Source organism: Lepidochelys kempii, chromosome 4 (genome assembly GCF_965140265.1).
Source record: "Lepidochelys kempii isolate rLepKem1 chromosome 4, rLepKem1.hap2, whole genome shotgun sequence".
Taxonomy (NCBI): Eukaryota; Metazoa; Chordata; order Testudines; family Cheloniidae; genus Lepidochelys; species Lepidochelys kempii.
The window spans coordinates 140,694,481-140,711,712 of NC_133259.1; the positions used below are offsets into that span (position 1 = coordinate 140,694,481).

A 17,232-nucleotide genomic window follows, 5' to 3' on the forward strand; every position below is an offset into this window, starting at 1 on the left:
CTGGTAAGTGGATAGCTTTGGTTCTGACAAACACTTGTCTGGGGTCCTGCAGGGTTTAATTCAGTCTCCCCTTCTGATCAGGGCATACCAGGGGACACTAGGAGGGGTAGTAAGGAGACATGGGGGGAGATGCCTTCGGTATATAACGATACTCAGCTCTGCGGAGGGAGTGTCTGCTAGCTGGCCTTGCCCTGGAGAGCTAGCCAGCTGAGATAATGCTGACAAGGCTGGGGGAAGGAGCTAGCAGAACTCATTAGTATTGGATCAGCATCTGCTATTGGTCACTATAGTTTGTAACTTGGGCTTTAGTTAGACCCCAGATGCGACTGGATGTGGAAGCAGCAAACATCAGCAAAGGTGCCACGTTACTGTCTGGGTGGAATGGGGTGACTAATGGCCGTGTCAGTCAGATGCAAGCCTACTACACTTATCCATGCCTTTGTTTCCTCCAGATCAGACCATCATAAAGCGTTCTCCATGGGGCAACATCTTAACATCACTCAAACTGAAGGGGACGCAGAATGCAGCAATCCATTTGAGCCGTCTCTCTCTCTCTCTCTCTCTCACTGGGAGCACCCTAGGAACTGCATTGGCTTCCGGGTGGAATTCAAAGTGGTGGCTCAAACTTCACACTCTAAATGGTCTGTCCTATAATTACCCCAAGCAGTCGCCTCTCCCCCTTGTGGCACATGACCAGAGCAGCCATCAGCCCAGGCATTCAGGCTGGAGCCCTCTGGCTGTAAGCGAGAGTATGCTGCTAGCAGGGTACAAAGGCTGCGGGACTCAAACTGGCCTCTTTTCTTGATCCCCTAGAACAGAAATGTGAACTCTGGTCACACAGCGAAGCCCATCCCTTCTCCCAGGCATTTGGGAGGGGACATTTGAGGGGAAGATTTTATTTGCTATTGGAGGAGGGAGAGAGAGTGTGTGTCATTTACTTTTGGTGGTAGCAGCAGTCTGTTATTGGCTGGACTGTCAACTCTTGAAGACAGGAAGTGTGTACACATATTTGTGCCACACCTAGATTGGTGGGACTCCAGGCCACACTGGGGTCTCTGGATGCAACTGCAGTACGAACAAACACTTCCATGGGGTAATGACTGAAGATTTCTAATACTGTCAAAAAGAAAAGGAATACTTGTGGCACCTTAGAGACTAACCAATGAATGCATCCGATGAAGTGAGCTGTAGCTCACGGAAGCTCATGCTCAAATAAATGGGTTAGTCTCTAAGATGCCACAAGTCCTCCTTTTCTTTTTGCGAATACAGACTAACACGGCTGTTACTCTGAAACCTAATATTGTCAGAGCATGAATGGAAGCCTATAGGTGGAACAACATCTTTTAATAAACTGAATGAACAAATAAATACGTCTTCCCTGACTGGAGTTAGCCACACAACCCAGTGAAATCAAAGACACAATCAAAGCCCCCCACCTCATGAGATAGAATGCAACTGTTCCGAGAGACGAGGTGGGTGAGGTGGTATCTTTTGTTGGACTGACTTGTGTTGGTGAAAGAGACAAGCTTTTGAGCTACACAGAGTTCGTCTTACGTCAGCGGACGAGCTCTGTGTAGCGTGAAAGCTCGACTCTTTCACCAACACAAGTCAGCCTAATAAAAGATACCACCTCACCCACCTCGACTCTCTCATATCTTGGGACCAACCTGGCTCCAAGCACACTGCAAACGGAGGAAGTGTTTGCCATTTACAAATCATCATGTAGCCACAGGCTTTTGGAGGATCTGTGTCCAGGCTGTAGCCTCCCCCAACTCTGCTTCTCTGCACTGCTAGCACCAGAGTTTGCTACACACAGCAGGCTCTCTCCACAGCCATACAAAACCCTGGATGACTTTGGCGTTGTCTCCTTAAAAGAGACTACTCAGAACTCCCTCCCCCACAAACAACCTCAAGCCCCCTGTAACGAACAGCAACCAGGGAGAGCCAACGTATAACGTTACCACAGGGACGTCTCGAGGGGAGCTTCAGCCATAAAGTGGAAATAGGATCACCCAGGCATTTTTATGCTCTAATTCATTAAATTAGTTCTGGGAACAGCAGAGAGTAACAGCCTTGATGACAATTTCACCCTTGCAGATTCACCCCAGGGAAGCGTTTCTGTCTGTAGCGATTTCCCAGGTTCCCCAAAAGGACGGAAAAAGGAAACAGACATTGGAGTTTAGCATTTAAGTAAAAATCAATGCCCACTGACCACAGCTCTTGGTTCTCACCTTGGGCCGCCTGGTGGTGGTCTGGAGGGCAACAGGAGTAGAAGGCAGAGTAGGAGAAACATTCATACAGGGAAAGACAGGAACAGAGATACATAGACAGCAGCGGCAGCAGCGGCAGATGCAGCAAAGAACAAGGTAAAGGAAACAAAAAGACATGACCGCCATTAGTGTGCGTAGCGTCAGGATAACATGCTCATTCCCCCATGCTCCCACGACGGCCCCAGGTGAAACAGAACCCTGATGTGGCTCACCTCACACCCGGGCTAGAAAAATCTCTCAGTCATTTGCACTCAAGACACCGAAGTTCTCCCATGGCCACCCCTATCTTTAACATGCAGATGCAGGACCGCAAAGATCTTCCCATCAGGAAGTCTTCCGTCATGAGACAGGAAGCCTGACTACTTGGACAATGGAGGCGCCCTGCATGCTGACACCTGCTGTCCTCGCAGCTGCCCACGGGGCATCCACAACCTGATCCATCTAGTGGACTCCTGGAAAGATCTCAGAAAGGCGAAGTTTGGGCTCCCTTGGCTTAGCTGGAGAAACACCCTGCTGAGTTGTTGTTGGACTGCCCAGGGTTCTCAAGGCTTCTGCTGGCAGGAGCCTGGATTTCACTCACACACATCCTTTTCCTAGACGGGGTTACTGAAGCTCAAGTGTCACAAACTGCCCAAAGAGAAGCAGGAGCAAGAGGATTCTAACTCCTTCAGTTACACCATCACAGGCTTTGCATTTTGTGAAGCTTCACCTCAAACCTGGAGGCATTGCCATTTTCCCCTTGGCTCTGAAGAATAAAATGTGTCACGTTATCAAGTAGGCCCATTCAGACTTAGGCACCTGTCCTCTGTATCAAGGAAGTTGATACAAGATTACAACAACCAATCTGGCAACACCACACCTAGGAATTTTTCACACTATGTGCCTCCTTGCTGTGTGGTTACTACACACGGACTGTCCCATTATGTGGTGCCTCGTCGACAAAGATTTAACAGAAATCGAGACACCAGGCAGGAGTGAACTTGGAGCAGCTTTCTTCGGCCAGTGTGTTGCAGGGAAAGCATGAAGGGATATACTCCCTGTCTGTGTCACTCCATTACTGGGAGCTAATCAGACAAGGAACAGAGCTACACTGAAAGGTGGAGCTTCTGTTCTGTCACACTTAATGGCCTACACAATATCACCCCATTAAATGGGGCACATTAATGGGGCACATTAAACCCCATTATAGTCTGCTTTCCTTTACCATTAAAAGGTAAAACAATGCACTAGGAAGTCTTAAGGTTAGCAGGACCAGAGCAGGTCAAAAGAAACCAGCCCTCATGCTCCTCCCGCACTGGGTAGCATGAGGAATGAGGCCTTTAATCACACAAAGCCTACTGGCAACTATCTGGCTGCTACAACCACAGACATGCTGGCCAATGCAAGGCCATGTAAAACAGCTGGCCTGTATGTGAGAGACAGGAAGACAAAGCTTCAGAGTTTAAGTGAGGCAGTGGTCCACATCTTTATCTGAGGGGGATGGTCTCACTCGCATGTAACTTTGGTAAACCAGGAAACACATGGCTTCTAGTAATCCCTCTCTTCCTTTTTAATATCAGAATTGCACAGAATAGTCTAAGGGTCACACAGTAAAATGCAAACCCCTTCGAACACCTGATATGAGGCACATCCTTTGGGGATAAATCCTACTTTGCTCACAATTCCAGAAGAAAACTTCCCAGAGAGTCTAACTCTGGCTAGCTGCTACTTTTAACGTAGAAGTGAAAGACTTACAGCCTCCAGAGCAGTTTTCTTATTTTGCAAAACACTAATCAGGAAAGTGTTCCCACCAAGCAGTAGAAGCTAAAAAACCTGGAGATTAATTTAGTGTTGAGGACTGGCAGTGTAAGGTCTTCCAGAGTGCTTTGGAAAAGCTAAGAGTCTCTCAAAACATCCACAGGAAAACCCATTGTGTGGAATGAATCTTTGAAAACCTGATGCAACTATCTGTTAACTCTGGCCATCCCCAGGGGGAAATTCTGCAGAAGAGCTTCCATCAAGTGGCCCTGCTCTGAGAAACCCTCTCTTCTCTGGGATTTAGCAACCCAGGCATGTTCCCGTGTTCCATTCCTTGCCAAGCACTGGGCTGCCAGTGCAGCATGTTAAAGAGGAACTCAACAAAATCTCTATTGTCAGAGAAATGTTGCTTCAAACATGGCTCCTGGTGTCCTATTATGGAATGGTTAGCACCAAAAAAGCCAGAGCCAACAATGGAGGTGCTAGCTGGATGGGCCTCTCGGCTTCCAAGAAGCAGATATAAGGAGTTCTTGATACTTGACAAAAATTAGTAGCCAAGGGCTGAAATATTTTAAACTGACAACCAACTTTGTACATTCAAGAAATACATCAGAACTGCCTGTTCCAACAGATGGATTTATACTAACGATAAATACCCCCGAGGGTGTTAATGAAGCCCCCTGAAAGATACACCAGCATCTCAGATCAACCAACCTTGAAATGGTCACTTCTGGGGCACTAAGGAAGTTGAGAGCATCTTTCCCAGATTAAACCATACAGGATCCTAACAAAACTTGTCTCCTGGCAGCTCTAACTAAAGCTACCCTGCCATTCCCATGAAAGGAAAAACAGCTAAGAAGCGGGCAATAGCATTTTTAATCCTTGTGCCGTTTCCCCTGTGTTATTAGGCCTAGTTTAAGGGTGGAAGTTCATCAGTTTGGTCCCAGCCCATCAAACTCACTTTGTAAAGATGATACAGCCTGAGCGGTCAGCTATGAAATTCACTGGGGGAACGGCTCATTTGTAAATGAAGGTCATAACAATGGTTCACTGATCTCATCAGGGTGTAGAACAGACTGGTCTTGATGCTGCCTAGGCAGATCTGCTGTGTGTGTCCTGTATAACATTTGCTTGTTTCTTCTAATGAACGTTATAAAAACTACAATCAAAAACTTCCCTCCCTTTGGCAGGCGTTCCGGAGCCCCAGGGTATGTCTACACTGCAGCCCAGGCAGAAAGACTCACGCCCGTACGACTAGAGCTAGCATGCTAACATTAGCAGCGTGACCGTTGCAGGTCAGGCTGCAGCTCAGGCCCACTCAACTCCCTAGTCCGAGAGCCCAAGCTCCAGCCCAACCTGCAACAGCCATGTTGCTAATTTTAGTGCACCAGGGGGAGACTCTAGCCAGGCTAGCAGGCTTGCTCCAAGCTGCAGTGCAGACATATCCTCAGGGTCTAGAGAGCACTTGCTGGTCGCCTGCAGAGAGCCAGCTAGTTACAAGTGCTAGCTCGTTTCCAGCCAGTAAAGTCCTCTGAAATACAGCTGGAAATACATCCCGTACATTCCCAATACTCATTTTCCATGTAAGCAATTGCTCCAGGGAAGTGGTAGGATTGCCAGTGGAAGGGGAGCTGGTCTGCGTGGCCACGAACAGAAGAGGTGGTGACACTCTAATAAGAAGCGACCCACTGCTATGAAAATGTTTGGGAACCTCTGTCCCACAGCTATGTCTGATGCCTGAACTTTTTGAGGTCCCAGAAGAACAGGGCTACCAACTTTACCAGTTACAGCCTAATGAAGAACTTTGGGACCGCTTAAGAGCTCAGAAAGCTCTGTATCAAGTATTCCAGCCATGAATATTTCAACAGTCGGTGGTTCTGAACTGTGCTGCATAATGCAAATAAATATTTGATGCCATTCTGTAACCTTTGTTCCTCCACAAATCCCACATTCAATAGGAAAAGTAGTATCTGGGACCCAAAATAGAAACACACAGGCTGGGAAAGCTTCACTGCCAGCATGCAGAAATCAGGAAAGCCACCTGCTAGCTATCAACGTCTAGAAGAGCAAAGCATGGCCTAGGAAGTCCGCCTTGCCCTGTCCCCTTCCTCTTCAATATAAAGGTGCAGCTCCCAGGCCCTACTGGTCCCAACACACACCATTCCACCTGGAGTAGAATGGTCTCAATTTGGATCAAGATAGCAGTGTTCTCTGCTGGCAGCTGTAGGTGTGCGCTGCACCCGTATATGGACTATGAGAGCAGCTGCAAGGCTCTTAATTTTAAGACCCCTCGGTGTGGTCAGTGGGCTCCTAGTAAGTTATCACAGGCCCAAAGCCAGGGCTCGTGAACCACAGGAGCAACATACAGCTGGAATTCCTATTAACTGCATGTTTCCACACAGGCTACTCATATAGCACGTGTGAGAGCGTTTCCAGCACCCAATGGGTGAGCCCTGCTTGCACATTATAGGAGCTGGAAGCTGCTGAAGATAGGTACCCTAGGAACACAAACACTTTACTTCAAGACTGCAGCACCTGAGCCCACTACTCAAGTCTTCTCCAGAGGATGCTCAGCAGTTGGATAAACCTGCAGGAATTAATGTAGCTTCCCATTAACATAATTACAGGGCTTCCTCTCTAGCTGATTATTCTGGACAGTCACATGTTCTGTGCATTATTGCTAACTGTACCTTACAATAAGAAGCTTTACATGACACCTTCAAGAATCCGAGAGACCTAGCGCATGATGGGCTTGCTCACACTCTCAGAAGTAGCCAAATACAGAGCAATCATAGGAGGAACAAATCCGACCAGGAAAGGAAATTTTAATATAGGGAAATTGCATATAAATCAGGTAATGATGGCAGACTTTAAAACTTCCCTGGAAGAAATGCAGGCTGGCCCTAACAGCCATCAAATCACCAGAAATGGATATATATGGATCTTGGTTTCCAGACTTGGCCACAGCTCTGTTTTCTTTCTGCTCCCAAGAGCGATACAGAATCAGCATTTGCAAAACTTTTCTTTTGGAAGAGGATTTTAAAGGAGCTTTAAAAATAATCACCATACAGGAAAGTGTCTCACTCTCTTTGGTCAGCTTAAGATTCCAGATCCATACACCAGGTGCATTTACTGGAACAGAATTAAGAAAACACCTTCTGGCTGCTGCAGCTGAAACAATTAAAGTGGCAGGGAAAGGTGTATGTTTGCTTTTGGGCTATTTGTATTTTTAAACTTGTATTTCTAGCAGATCACTAGATGTAGATCTCACTAATTGCTCTTTTGAACTTAAAACACTGATATGCTAAAAAAAACAAACATAAGGACACCCAGAGAACAAAAATCAGAGTCTCTACTGTAACCTACAGAAAAATATCAGCTCGACACAGGAAATCCACATAACAATAATCATTGGAAATTCTTAAAACACAGGCAAAAAATAAGAAGCAAAAGAGTCAATTAGCCAGCACGGCCAGAGAAGAGAAATAAAAACTATTATTAGCATGCGACTTTTATACAGCAAGCAGCCGTGGGACGCTAAACCCCTGTCCTCCGATGTGAGCCGCAGAGGCACTGCATGCAACACGAACAGCAGGCTGCCAGGTGACATGGAAAAAGGACTTGAACACAAACTCAAAGGAAAGACTACAAATTAAATTCAATTGCATCGTTTTGTCATTACACACCCACCCGCCCAGCTTGTCTCCCCAGAGACACCTCAAAACTGAGTTGGAAACTCAAAATTAAAGCTCTGCAGTCGTAACATACCAAAAAAAAACCCAAAAAAACCACAAGCAAAACAAAAAATGTTTAGAAGCAGCGTTAAAAATGATCATGTGGATACAGCAGATTGTACCTTCCGTGTTGTTGGGGCCTGCCTCATCATTGCAGAAAAGACAGAGGAAGAGAGAGAAAGAGAAAGAGGGAGGCAGAGAAGAGAACGTTAAAACATTCAATCACAACAATGCAGCTCTCTGTAGACAGTCTCTCTCAAGCACAGTCTGCCCAGGAGCGCTTGCAAATGGCTGCAGCTTTTCCTTTTTATCTGCCATCCATTGACCCTGATAATCCAGCAACCGCTTCCCGAAACCCAGACTGCTAGGGACGCCGTTAATTAGCAAGACTCTAGTGTGCTGGAGTGCGGGTCCATCCTAGCAGCCGGAGCCACGGGCCACACTTCCTTTCTCCGCTGGCCTCTCCAACCACCGCCCAGGGCTCCTCATTACATCATCACTTATGGATTTTTCCCTCCCCTCTCCAAGTTCTTAGGCAGCCCTTAGATCCAGGCACAGCACCAGAGACTCAGCTGATGCTTTCCTTCCACAGGGAGGAGGGATGCACAGGGACGAACGTGCTCCTCTGTAACCTAGCAACACTTTAGGCTCAGCTGTCTCACTGGCTAATTAGAACATTTCTTCATCCCTCCTCCAGCAATAATGGGCCCGGCTCAGCATCTACGCATGCACGCAGAACCTCTTCGCATGATACAGCCCAGCCTCCCTAGCTACTGGAAGCAGTCTACACACCAACCACAGGATCTACCAGAGCCCAAGGAACTGGTTCAAGGGGCAAGTTTGTTAGTTTCTACAGTTTCAAACAAACACAAAGTCACCTTATAGTACTGAGAGTTCACCACCCAGTACTACTCCTGTGTTCCCACCTTCCCCATTCATTCTCTCTCACACAGACACTCAGCTTCACAAGCACACAGGAAATACAACAGCAAAGATTTTTTAAAGTTTATTCAGTTGAATAGCTGCGTGCAAAAATAGAGCCACAGTGAAACCCGCATCAGAGACCAGCCTTGAGAGCCTCCTGCCTTGAGAGTTTGCCCCCAAAGGCTGCCAGGACATGGTCAGGAGGACCTGTTCCACCATCAACAGGAGACACTGCAGTTAAGCAGACATTTCTGAGCGCTAACAACCTGGCTTCGGGGCACTGACAAGTTTAAACCTCAGATTTAACGCCTTTAAAGTTTTCTATCATTCCCAGGCTAATACCTGCCTAGAGGCCAGTGGTTGAGAAAATATTTCCCTTAAAACACAGTAAAAACCCTCACTAATGCTGTAGAACGTGAATTTAAAAGCTACAACAGTCTGGAAATTCTAGGTTAAGGCTTCCGTCCTGCCTGGCATCACTCTCCTCTTCCCCCGCTCCCCATTATAACAGCCTTCCGCTTCAGGCCAGAGACCCTACAAGAGTCCTAGCCTGTATGGGGGCCTGGGGAGCTTGCAGCCTGGCTATGTGGGGTAAAGGAGGTCTCTAGGCTGTATCCGAAGAGAACAGTCTCTCATTCACGCAGGGAGGGTGAAAGAGCCAAACCAGGATCTCGATCCTGTGTTCAGAGGAGGAAATCTTTGGCCCTAGATGAGGGCAAGGTGTTGGAATCTCAGGCCTGGACCAGGAAGGCGTAGGAGGTTGCGATAATGCTCACAGGCCAGTGTGCAAAGCACCGGTCTGACCAGTGCAGAGCTGTTGTTGCCTGGAATGGAAATACTGATGGAAGAATGGTGAAAGTGGAGGGTGTCTGTAGCCCAGAGGAGGAGAGTAGGGAGGACAGTAGGGCAGTGGTGACAGCGCTGGCAATTCCCTGATTTACAAGAAAACTATAAACTCTAGTTTTTAAAATGATAACGTTCTACAGAATAAGGGCTTACACACTTTTTTGAAAAGAGAAAGGAAATATTCTTAGCCCTGGATCCCTTACTGACGGCATGTGTCTGGGAATTATTGACCCTAAATAACTTTTTAAACTGGGGAAATGAAATTTGTCCAATGTGTCGGTGACAGGAGTTCTCATCTAGGACTGGTGCACTGCACCAGTTTGAACGCTAGCCTGAGGTTCTACAGATATGAGCAGCAAAAAAAGGTTTGTAAAACAAACCAACTTCCCCCTCCCCCCCCCATCTCATAACAAAAAATGGGTTTGTCAATCACTTCAGGAATGTTTGATGTTCTTCTCCTCTAGACCAGAGACCAAGTATGAGACGTTTGAGGCCAAACAAAAAATATTTTTGGGGAAGATACATTTGGAGAGGGTGGGAGGAAAAATAGATTTTGGAATGAAAACAGTCTAAATATGGAGTTTCTATGGCTGGAAATTTCCTCAGGTATCGAAGTATCAGTTTCAAAATCAGGCAATGAAAGAGTTAAAATCACCCCACACTGGTCTAAGAAGTCCCCGCATGTGAATAAATCTGTGCCCTCCATCCACGATCCCAAGAGATTCCCCAGCACCGGATGGGAACTATACTTACAAATAAGAGCCACACATGCAAAGTGCAATTTCAACAGTACCAGCAAAAAGGGGGGCTGTTACTCCCTTAATCTGCAGTAAGAGCTTTTATTATCCAGCATTTACTATAATTAATTTTGAAGAGTAAAAGATGATGGTGGAATCAGAAGGATTCAATATAACAGGTATCAAACTGGTACCAAACTCACCTTGACAGTGTCCCTTGAAATGAGAGAGGGTAGGCTGCTGACATCCCCGATACAAGTTTTTTTAAAACTACATTAAAGCTCTCCCTCACCTTCTATGCCTCTTCCCCTAACAATACAAGGAAGAGGCACCAATGGGTAGCAACACAAACTCTTGATTCACAGTTCAATGAGCCCAAATAATGCCATCATGAACTCTATATCTGGATGTTCCTACCATACCATACATTTTTCAGGGGCTGCAACATTCAGATTTCAAGGTCTTATTCATAATTTTGTTGATATGTACAAAGAGAACATTTTCCCTCTGAAAATTATCTATATATTTAGCATTAAAACCACCACTTCCAAGCTCCTTCTCTGGCTTATCAAGCTCTGAAGTGTCTTAGAAGCTGACAATGAGAAAGGTTATTTGAACAGACCAGCATACATATGGCCAAAAACTGAAATGGCCACCAATCAGCCCATCTTTTAATTAAATTAACTAGACTTGATCAGAAATTTGTGTTCATTTAAAAGCACTACCAAGTGCACTGGGTTCAGCTTACAAAAACCACTCAGTAGCCTAAAGCACTGGTTTTCCACCTTTTTATCATTTGCAGACCCCTAAAAATGTTCAAAGGGAGGTGCGAACCCCTTTGGAAATCTTAGGCATAACCTGCGGACCCCCAAGGGTCTGTGGACCACAGGTTGAAAACCACTGGTGGGAAAGGGGAAAGGAAAGCAGATTCTGGTTTTTTGTTGCACATTAAGAAAATAAAACTGATTTAGGACAATAGGAGATCAGCATAACAGGCTGCTCACCGATCACAGCCCCAGTTCGTTTGGGTTTAAAAGGAGATGGATTGCTGAATATTGCTCCTATCAACGGGGAGGAAGGCCATTTTCTTGTTAATATCTGCCCAGCTGACACTGAACAGGGCAATCGTGCATCTCTTTTGAACAATACAGTACAAGTAAAGCCCACAGCACTCGGTCAGTCTTGAACTGGATTTTTCACTTGAAGCACTATGGACCAGATTCCGTCTGGCTCTGGCCACGTCCCTTGCCCTGCAAGGCTGTGCAAGTCCTGGGAAGAAAATAAATGATGCAGAGCTTGGTTAAAGTCTGGGTACAGAAAATGGAGAGCATTTCTAACAATGCAGGCCTATGTTGTGCCACCAACTTGCTGCTAAGCATCAATTTATATCTGAAACACTAAGTTGCCAGGCCAAAGATTGTGTCTTCCTCTTGGGAAGCAGCTGCAAAGCCTAAAACCCCTGACGAGTACCAATGGAGAGCACAGACAGGTCCTTCAGGGACTCAGGACTTCATTTATTGGTAGACCCTATAGCACATGACCTAGATAGAGATGACAGAGCAGAGGAGCAGCTTGTCGGCTTCTCCCAAAGGAGCATGCCTTGGTTCCAAGCTGGATTATATACACACAGAACATGACCATATTTTTCAGAAATCTGCTGTCTGGCAACAATTTACTGAGCGAGAACACCTTAGCAACAAGAGGAGATTTCTGTTTAATTATTCAAAACATTTTCCTCTGGCAGCATTATAGATAGTGGATGTCTTCAAGCACAGAATCCATACTAGCTACCTACAGCATCATCATAATATGGAGGGCAGACACAAGTTAGAGATTCCAGGACGTAACACGGCTACATGCTCAGCTCAAGAGGTGGTATTGCAGGCTTGGGCTTATAGTTTCCGTAGGCTGCTTCTCTGTTGTCATCTGTTCTGCCCAATTTAGATACAGCCATCAGGCTCCTGGCAGGTGGCCAAGTGCATCCATCAGGCTACTTACCCATACTTCCTGGTGCAGGGGTCAGAACCTTCAGCAATGCTACATTGCATGGGCTAATGGAACGTGGGAATCCACTGCACATGCCAATCAGTTAGCCAGTGGCTTAGGACCTTTCTGTTCCTGCTGCTGCGGGGTAGATAAGAGGCATCTCTAAATTCAGTAAAAGAGGGTGATGCTTTATGGGCAGATTCCTTTCACTTCCCCCCAGCAGGAGATGGAGGAACAAGGAAACATCAGGCGGGTTCAGTCAGCGCCACCTTCCATAAAGTGGCCTCTGGTTGATTTCCAGACAGGGTCTTTTCAGCAAGCTGAAGGTATTGGAGCTTTTCTGGATCTCTGTGGAATTCTGATAAAGACCAGCATCTGTCTGGGCATCTACCTTGAGGCAGCAGCTCTCCACACCACATCAACAGCATCACATACTTGATGCTGGCCATGCCAAAGCCTTTATGCAGAAAGTATGTATTATCTGGTGGTGGTGAAAGCTCTGTTCCATAGCTAGCCCTGCCTTTTGCTATGGAACCTGGTAGTCCAGAACCTGTAAAGGAGCAGCTCACAAATCCCAGCAGCACTAAAATTCAGGGCTCTGGGATGCAGTGCCTTTAAAGTTTGGCCAATCTTACCCCTGGGCATTGCTACCCCAACCACTAAGTTCTTATGCAGGAAAGAGGGTGGGAGATGTAGATGGCAGCCTCCCCAGCGTAAGATATCCCCGTTTTCTGCTCCCTGGGACGAGGAGAGAGGCGTGAGGCGTCCTCCACACTTTCAGCTACTCATCAAGAATAGACTGCAAAGGCAAGAGCAGTTCTATGGCAAGGCTGCTCTTGACCTAGCTACTCTGGCCCTTACGAATTCCCTGAGTGGACCAAAAATAATTAATTCAATCCAGCGGTTCTCGCAAGCTGCTTTAAACGTGGCAAGAAGTTTGGATTCTCCAGATCAGAATCACTTGTTTGCTGCTGTGGACCTTTAGCAAATCCTGATGGGTCCTCAGTGTCCAAAAGGTAGCAACAGGCCTCAAGAAAATCCCTCTGCTTCCTGACCCACCTGGGATGTCAATAAGGGGCAACTGCCAGTGACAACACAGCATCAGCTACCACAGCTTGCGCCAGATCCTGGAGCGGGCGGTTCTGGAGGGCTCTGCAACTACATCTGGTTGGTCATGTTGAGCCAACAAAGCCAACTCCCAGCACACACCTCACTGCAGGATCCTCTGAACGGCGTGTTAAATGGGGCACTTCTGTCTCTGGGATTAACCTGCTGGATCAGGCTCTGACCATGCGCTGTCGTCAGGGGTTTTGAATTCTTCAGTTTGGAGCTGCCTGGAGTCAGGGGCTTCAGCAGGGGCACATCTGATGGCAGCTGGCTCTGGGGACACCCCCCATGTTTGACAGTGCCCCGGAGGCAGCGCCATGTCGGAGAAACTGCAGCTCCGTGCCTCACTGTGAGCAGCAGGGCTCTCAGACGTCTGACAAAGCAGATCTGCTGAACCTCATGGGAAGCTGAATCCAAATCAACACAGGCACCACAGACGAACTCCAGTTCCCAGAGGTAGGACTTGTCGTAGGCTTCCGCTTAAAGGTTGAAAAACCAACCAACCAAAAAAAGGGTGGGGGGGAATCCACTGAAGCAGCAGAGCAGCAGGGAAGGAGTGCTGCGCACACGCCCCCAAGAGCTGCCACATGGATGCACAGCAATAACAGAGCTGCAGAAACTATTCCAAAGAGAGGATTTCCAGAGTCAAGGCCTTCACAGCGCGAGGGAAAGGAGCCACCACCCCAGGAGGGCCATGAAGAGTGGGGTGGGCCGAAGCGTTTAGGAGGCAGAGAACTGAAACAGACATCACAATTATTTGACAAAGGCAGGGTCAGCCCAAGACTGGATACGCAGAAATGGATCATGCCAGCTGAGCAGAGCCAGAGTCCATGTCTAAGTGCAAGTATCTCTCCACCTCCACTAACTGAAGCATCTGTGAGTGCTCTTAGAGCCAGCCACAGCCAGAGAACTGATGATGTTTTCACAGGGGTTTATTTATGAACCTTTCACTCATTTTCACCCACACAGTTACAGCAGAACACACTAAGGAGTTTGCCTTTATTGTTCAATTCTACCCGCAACAATCAGGCTGTACAAATGGCGTGGGGGACCAGAGAACACACACCAGCGTACGCGTGTAAAAAGTGCAACACACTGAGTACGTTTCCCAGACCTGAGGAAGAGCTCGGGTGTAGCTTGAAAGCTCGTCTCTCTCACCAGCAGAAGTCAGTCCAATCAACGATATTCCCTCCCTCACCTTGTCTCTCTGATATCCTGGGACCAACACAGCTACAGCAACCTTGTTTTCTAAATGGCATTCACGGGAATATGCCATTGGCAGAACGTAGTGGAATCTAAATGTACACTACACTATCGGTGTGTGTTACAGTGAAGACTCTTGTCCACTATACACTGGCCACACACAGGCCTGGTTTACACTAGAAAATTAAGTTGGTTTTAATACTTTGGCCAGGGGTGTGAAAAATCCACACCCCCCGCACGGTGTAGTTAAGCCAACCTAAGTCCCCGTGTAGAAAGCACTTGGTCGATGGCAGAATTCTCCCATCCAGCTAGCTTCTGGCTCTCGGGGAGGTGGACCCCCCACGCCGATGGGAGACTCCTTCCCGTCGGTGTAGGCAGCGTCCACGCTGAAGTGCTGTTGGAGTGGCACAGCCAGGCCGCTGTAGCGTTTTCAGTGCAAGCCCACAGAGAAAGACGCCTGGACCGGACTTTGAAGGCACTAACAGCTCCAGGGAATCTCTAGTTACATTAGCACATTGCCATGTTCTCAGTTCGGGTAATAGCTTTAGTTGGCAATTTTACCCAAACAGTGCCCAGCACTCCTCTGGAATAAGGTCTGTCTACTAGCCAGAGGCAGCTGAGAGCTGCTTGTAGCATGCCCCTTACTTGGCCGTGTGCACAGCACAGCATTCACCGAGTCACACAGAAGCTGACGGGGATGTTTTTTTCAGTTACGAGAATCAGGGATCATATGAGAAGTGGACAGAGCCAACAGGTCGTTGAATGACTCAACACCTTTTCTAATGCAGGTTCCCGATTTCAGAAAGCTGGAATACATACGCACCTGTCCAAAGTAGTGTCTGTGTCAATGGGGTACTGCCAGCATCTTTTACAAATGCATTAGTCCTAGGACAATTACTAAATAGGTAAAGCTAGAGAGGAGAAAACACACTGGTTCTTAAATAGAAAAGGAGGACTTGTGGCACCTTAGAGACTCACAAATTTATTTGAGCATGAGCTTTCGCAAGCTACAGCTCACTTCATCGGATGCATTCCTTCCTTGTTCTTAAATGGAACAATTCAAAATTAAAAAGGTGAAAAAGCTGATCAACACTGTCCAGCACAAAATAAGCGCTCTCAGAACTGGATGGAAGGTATGCATTGAAAAGTGACTGATTTCATGGTCATAGGAAGCAATAAAGGGCTTATGGGGCCAGTTCATAAACTAAGACATTTAGACCTTCCTAACTCCTCTGGGCAGTGGGCCCAATTCATGTTTTACTTCTGGGTCTTTAATGAAAGAGCTGCTGCCAGGCCAACACTAGAACGGTCTGTGTACGCAAGAACACACTTGCAACAATAAACAGCAGTTACTGGCTTGTTCTACCATCTACTGCTCTTGTTGAACTCAGCAGCTTTCACCACGATTAATACGGAAATAGTCATGAACCTGCACCAGAAATATTGCCATTAAGTAGCAGTGCTCATTCCTTAGAGAAATTACACACTGTCATCACAGCTTATAGGCTGGGCGAGAGAAATGTTTGCCAGCTAAGTGAAGAATTCACTGTAAAAGAAGAGTTCTCAAGTGCATGGGATCCATTCTGTCCCCTCACCACACATACACACACGCAGACACAGGAAAACTGACATGTCCGCCCTGCAATCCAGATGAGAAACACACACTTCAGAAGGATCATCTGGTTCTTCTTTCATTTAAAAAATTAAATCAGGCTTGGGTCGTTCCATTTTCTTTAAAGAAAATCAAAACTCAGAGCATCCATAAGCAGACATGCACCTGGGTCCCTCAAGGACAGAGCAGGCGCATCTGCTCAAGAAACGGAGACATTAGTACAGTACACAAACTCCCAAGAGAGGCCCCTGGGAGTGAACACTGTGTGAAGTATTCAGAGTAACAGCCGTGTTGGTCTGTATTCGCAAAAAGAAAAGGAGGACTTGTGGCACCTTAGAGACTAACCAATTTATTTGAGCATGAGCTTTCGTGAAGTAGTAGAACAAGAGATGTAACACGAGATGGACAAAGTAGCAGCAGCTGCTGCATGCATGAGAGACAAGGGAGCCCTGTTTGTTATGAATCTTTTGTACTTGGGCTCAGAATACAACCCTTAAAAATGAGTCCAGAGCAATGAATGTTCTGCTGATAGCTGAATGGTCTCTGTGATGGTACAAGCAATGGGGCTGCTTTTATAGGTCACAGGATGAAGCTTGGGTAGATTCTGCGTACAGAGAATTATAAAGCTCGGCTAAAATAAAGGCAGGGAACAGACTGGCTCCAAGCCACCTGCTATGGGGCAGATGCAAACTATTTGATGAATCACTGAATCAACTCCCAATAATGCGCCCTAGAAACAAAGTTTTTCATTGTCTCCATTCAGCTGTGGTGTAAAATGGACAAAGCACTAGCTGGCTACACTCCCCCTCACAAAGGCCTCAAACTTCCAGTATCAGATGGAGCAGGCCCTCGGTTTCAGCTTCAGACAACTCTGCCAGCCACAATCTGCCCATCCGATGAAGTGAGCTTATGCTTTTAGAAAGCAATTTTATACAGTCGATTGTGCGTGTCCCCACTAAGCGCATTAAGTCGGAGGAGTGCGTCCACAGTACCGAGGCTAGTGTCGACCTTCAGAGCGTTGCACTGTGGGTAGCTATCCCACAGTTCCCGCAGTCTCCACCGCCCATTGGAATTCT

General features: G+C 46.9%; 1 protein-coding gene across 10 annotated transcripts in view; it reads right to left on the reverse strand.

Annotated features, from left to right (window-relative positions):
- Nucleotides 1–17,232, reverse strand: part of DCTN1 (dynactin subunit 1) — a 146,273-nt gene that overhangs the window by 38,436 nt on the left and 90,605 nt on the right. For 6 of the 10 annotated variants that reach the window (XM_073343114.1, XM_073343113.1, XM_073343119.1 and 3 more), the window contains exons 6-7: nt 7,864–7,881; nt 2,232–2,252 (exon numbers count right to left, since the gene is read on the reverse strand). The exons of 3 other annotated variants lie outside the window; for them this stretch is intronic. In XM_073343114.1, the coding sequence (XP_073199215.1) occupies nt 2,232–2,252; nt 7,864–7,881 (39 nt within the window). The remainder of the gene's footprint in view (nt 1–2,231; nt 2,253–7,863; nt 7,882–17,232) is intronic. One more of the 10 variants, XM_073343112.1, reaches the window with a different exon arrangement.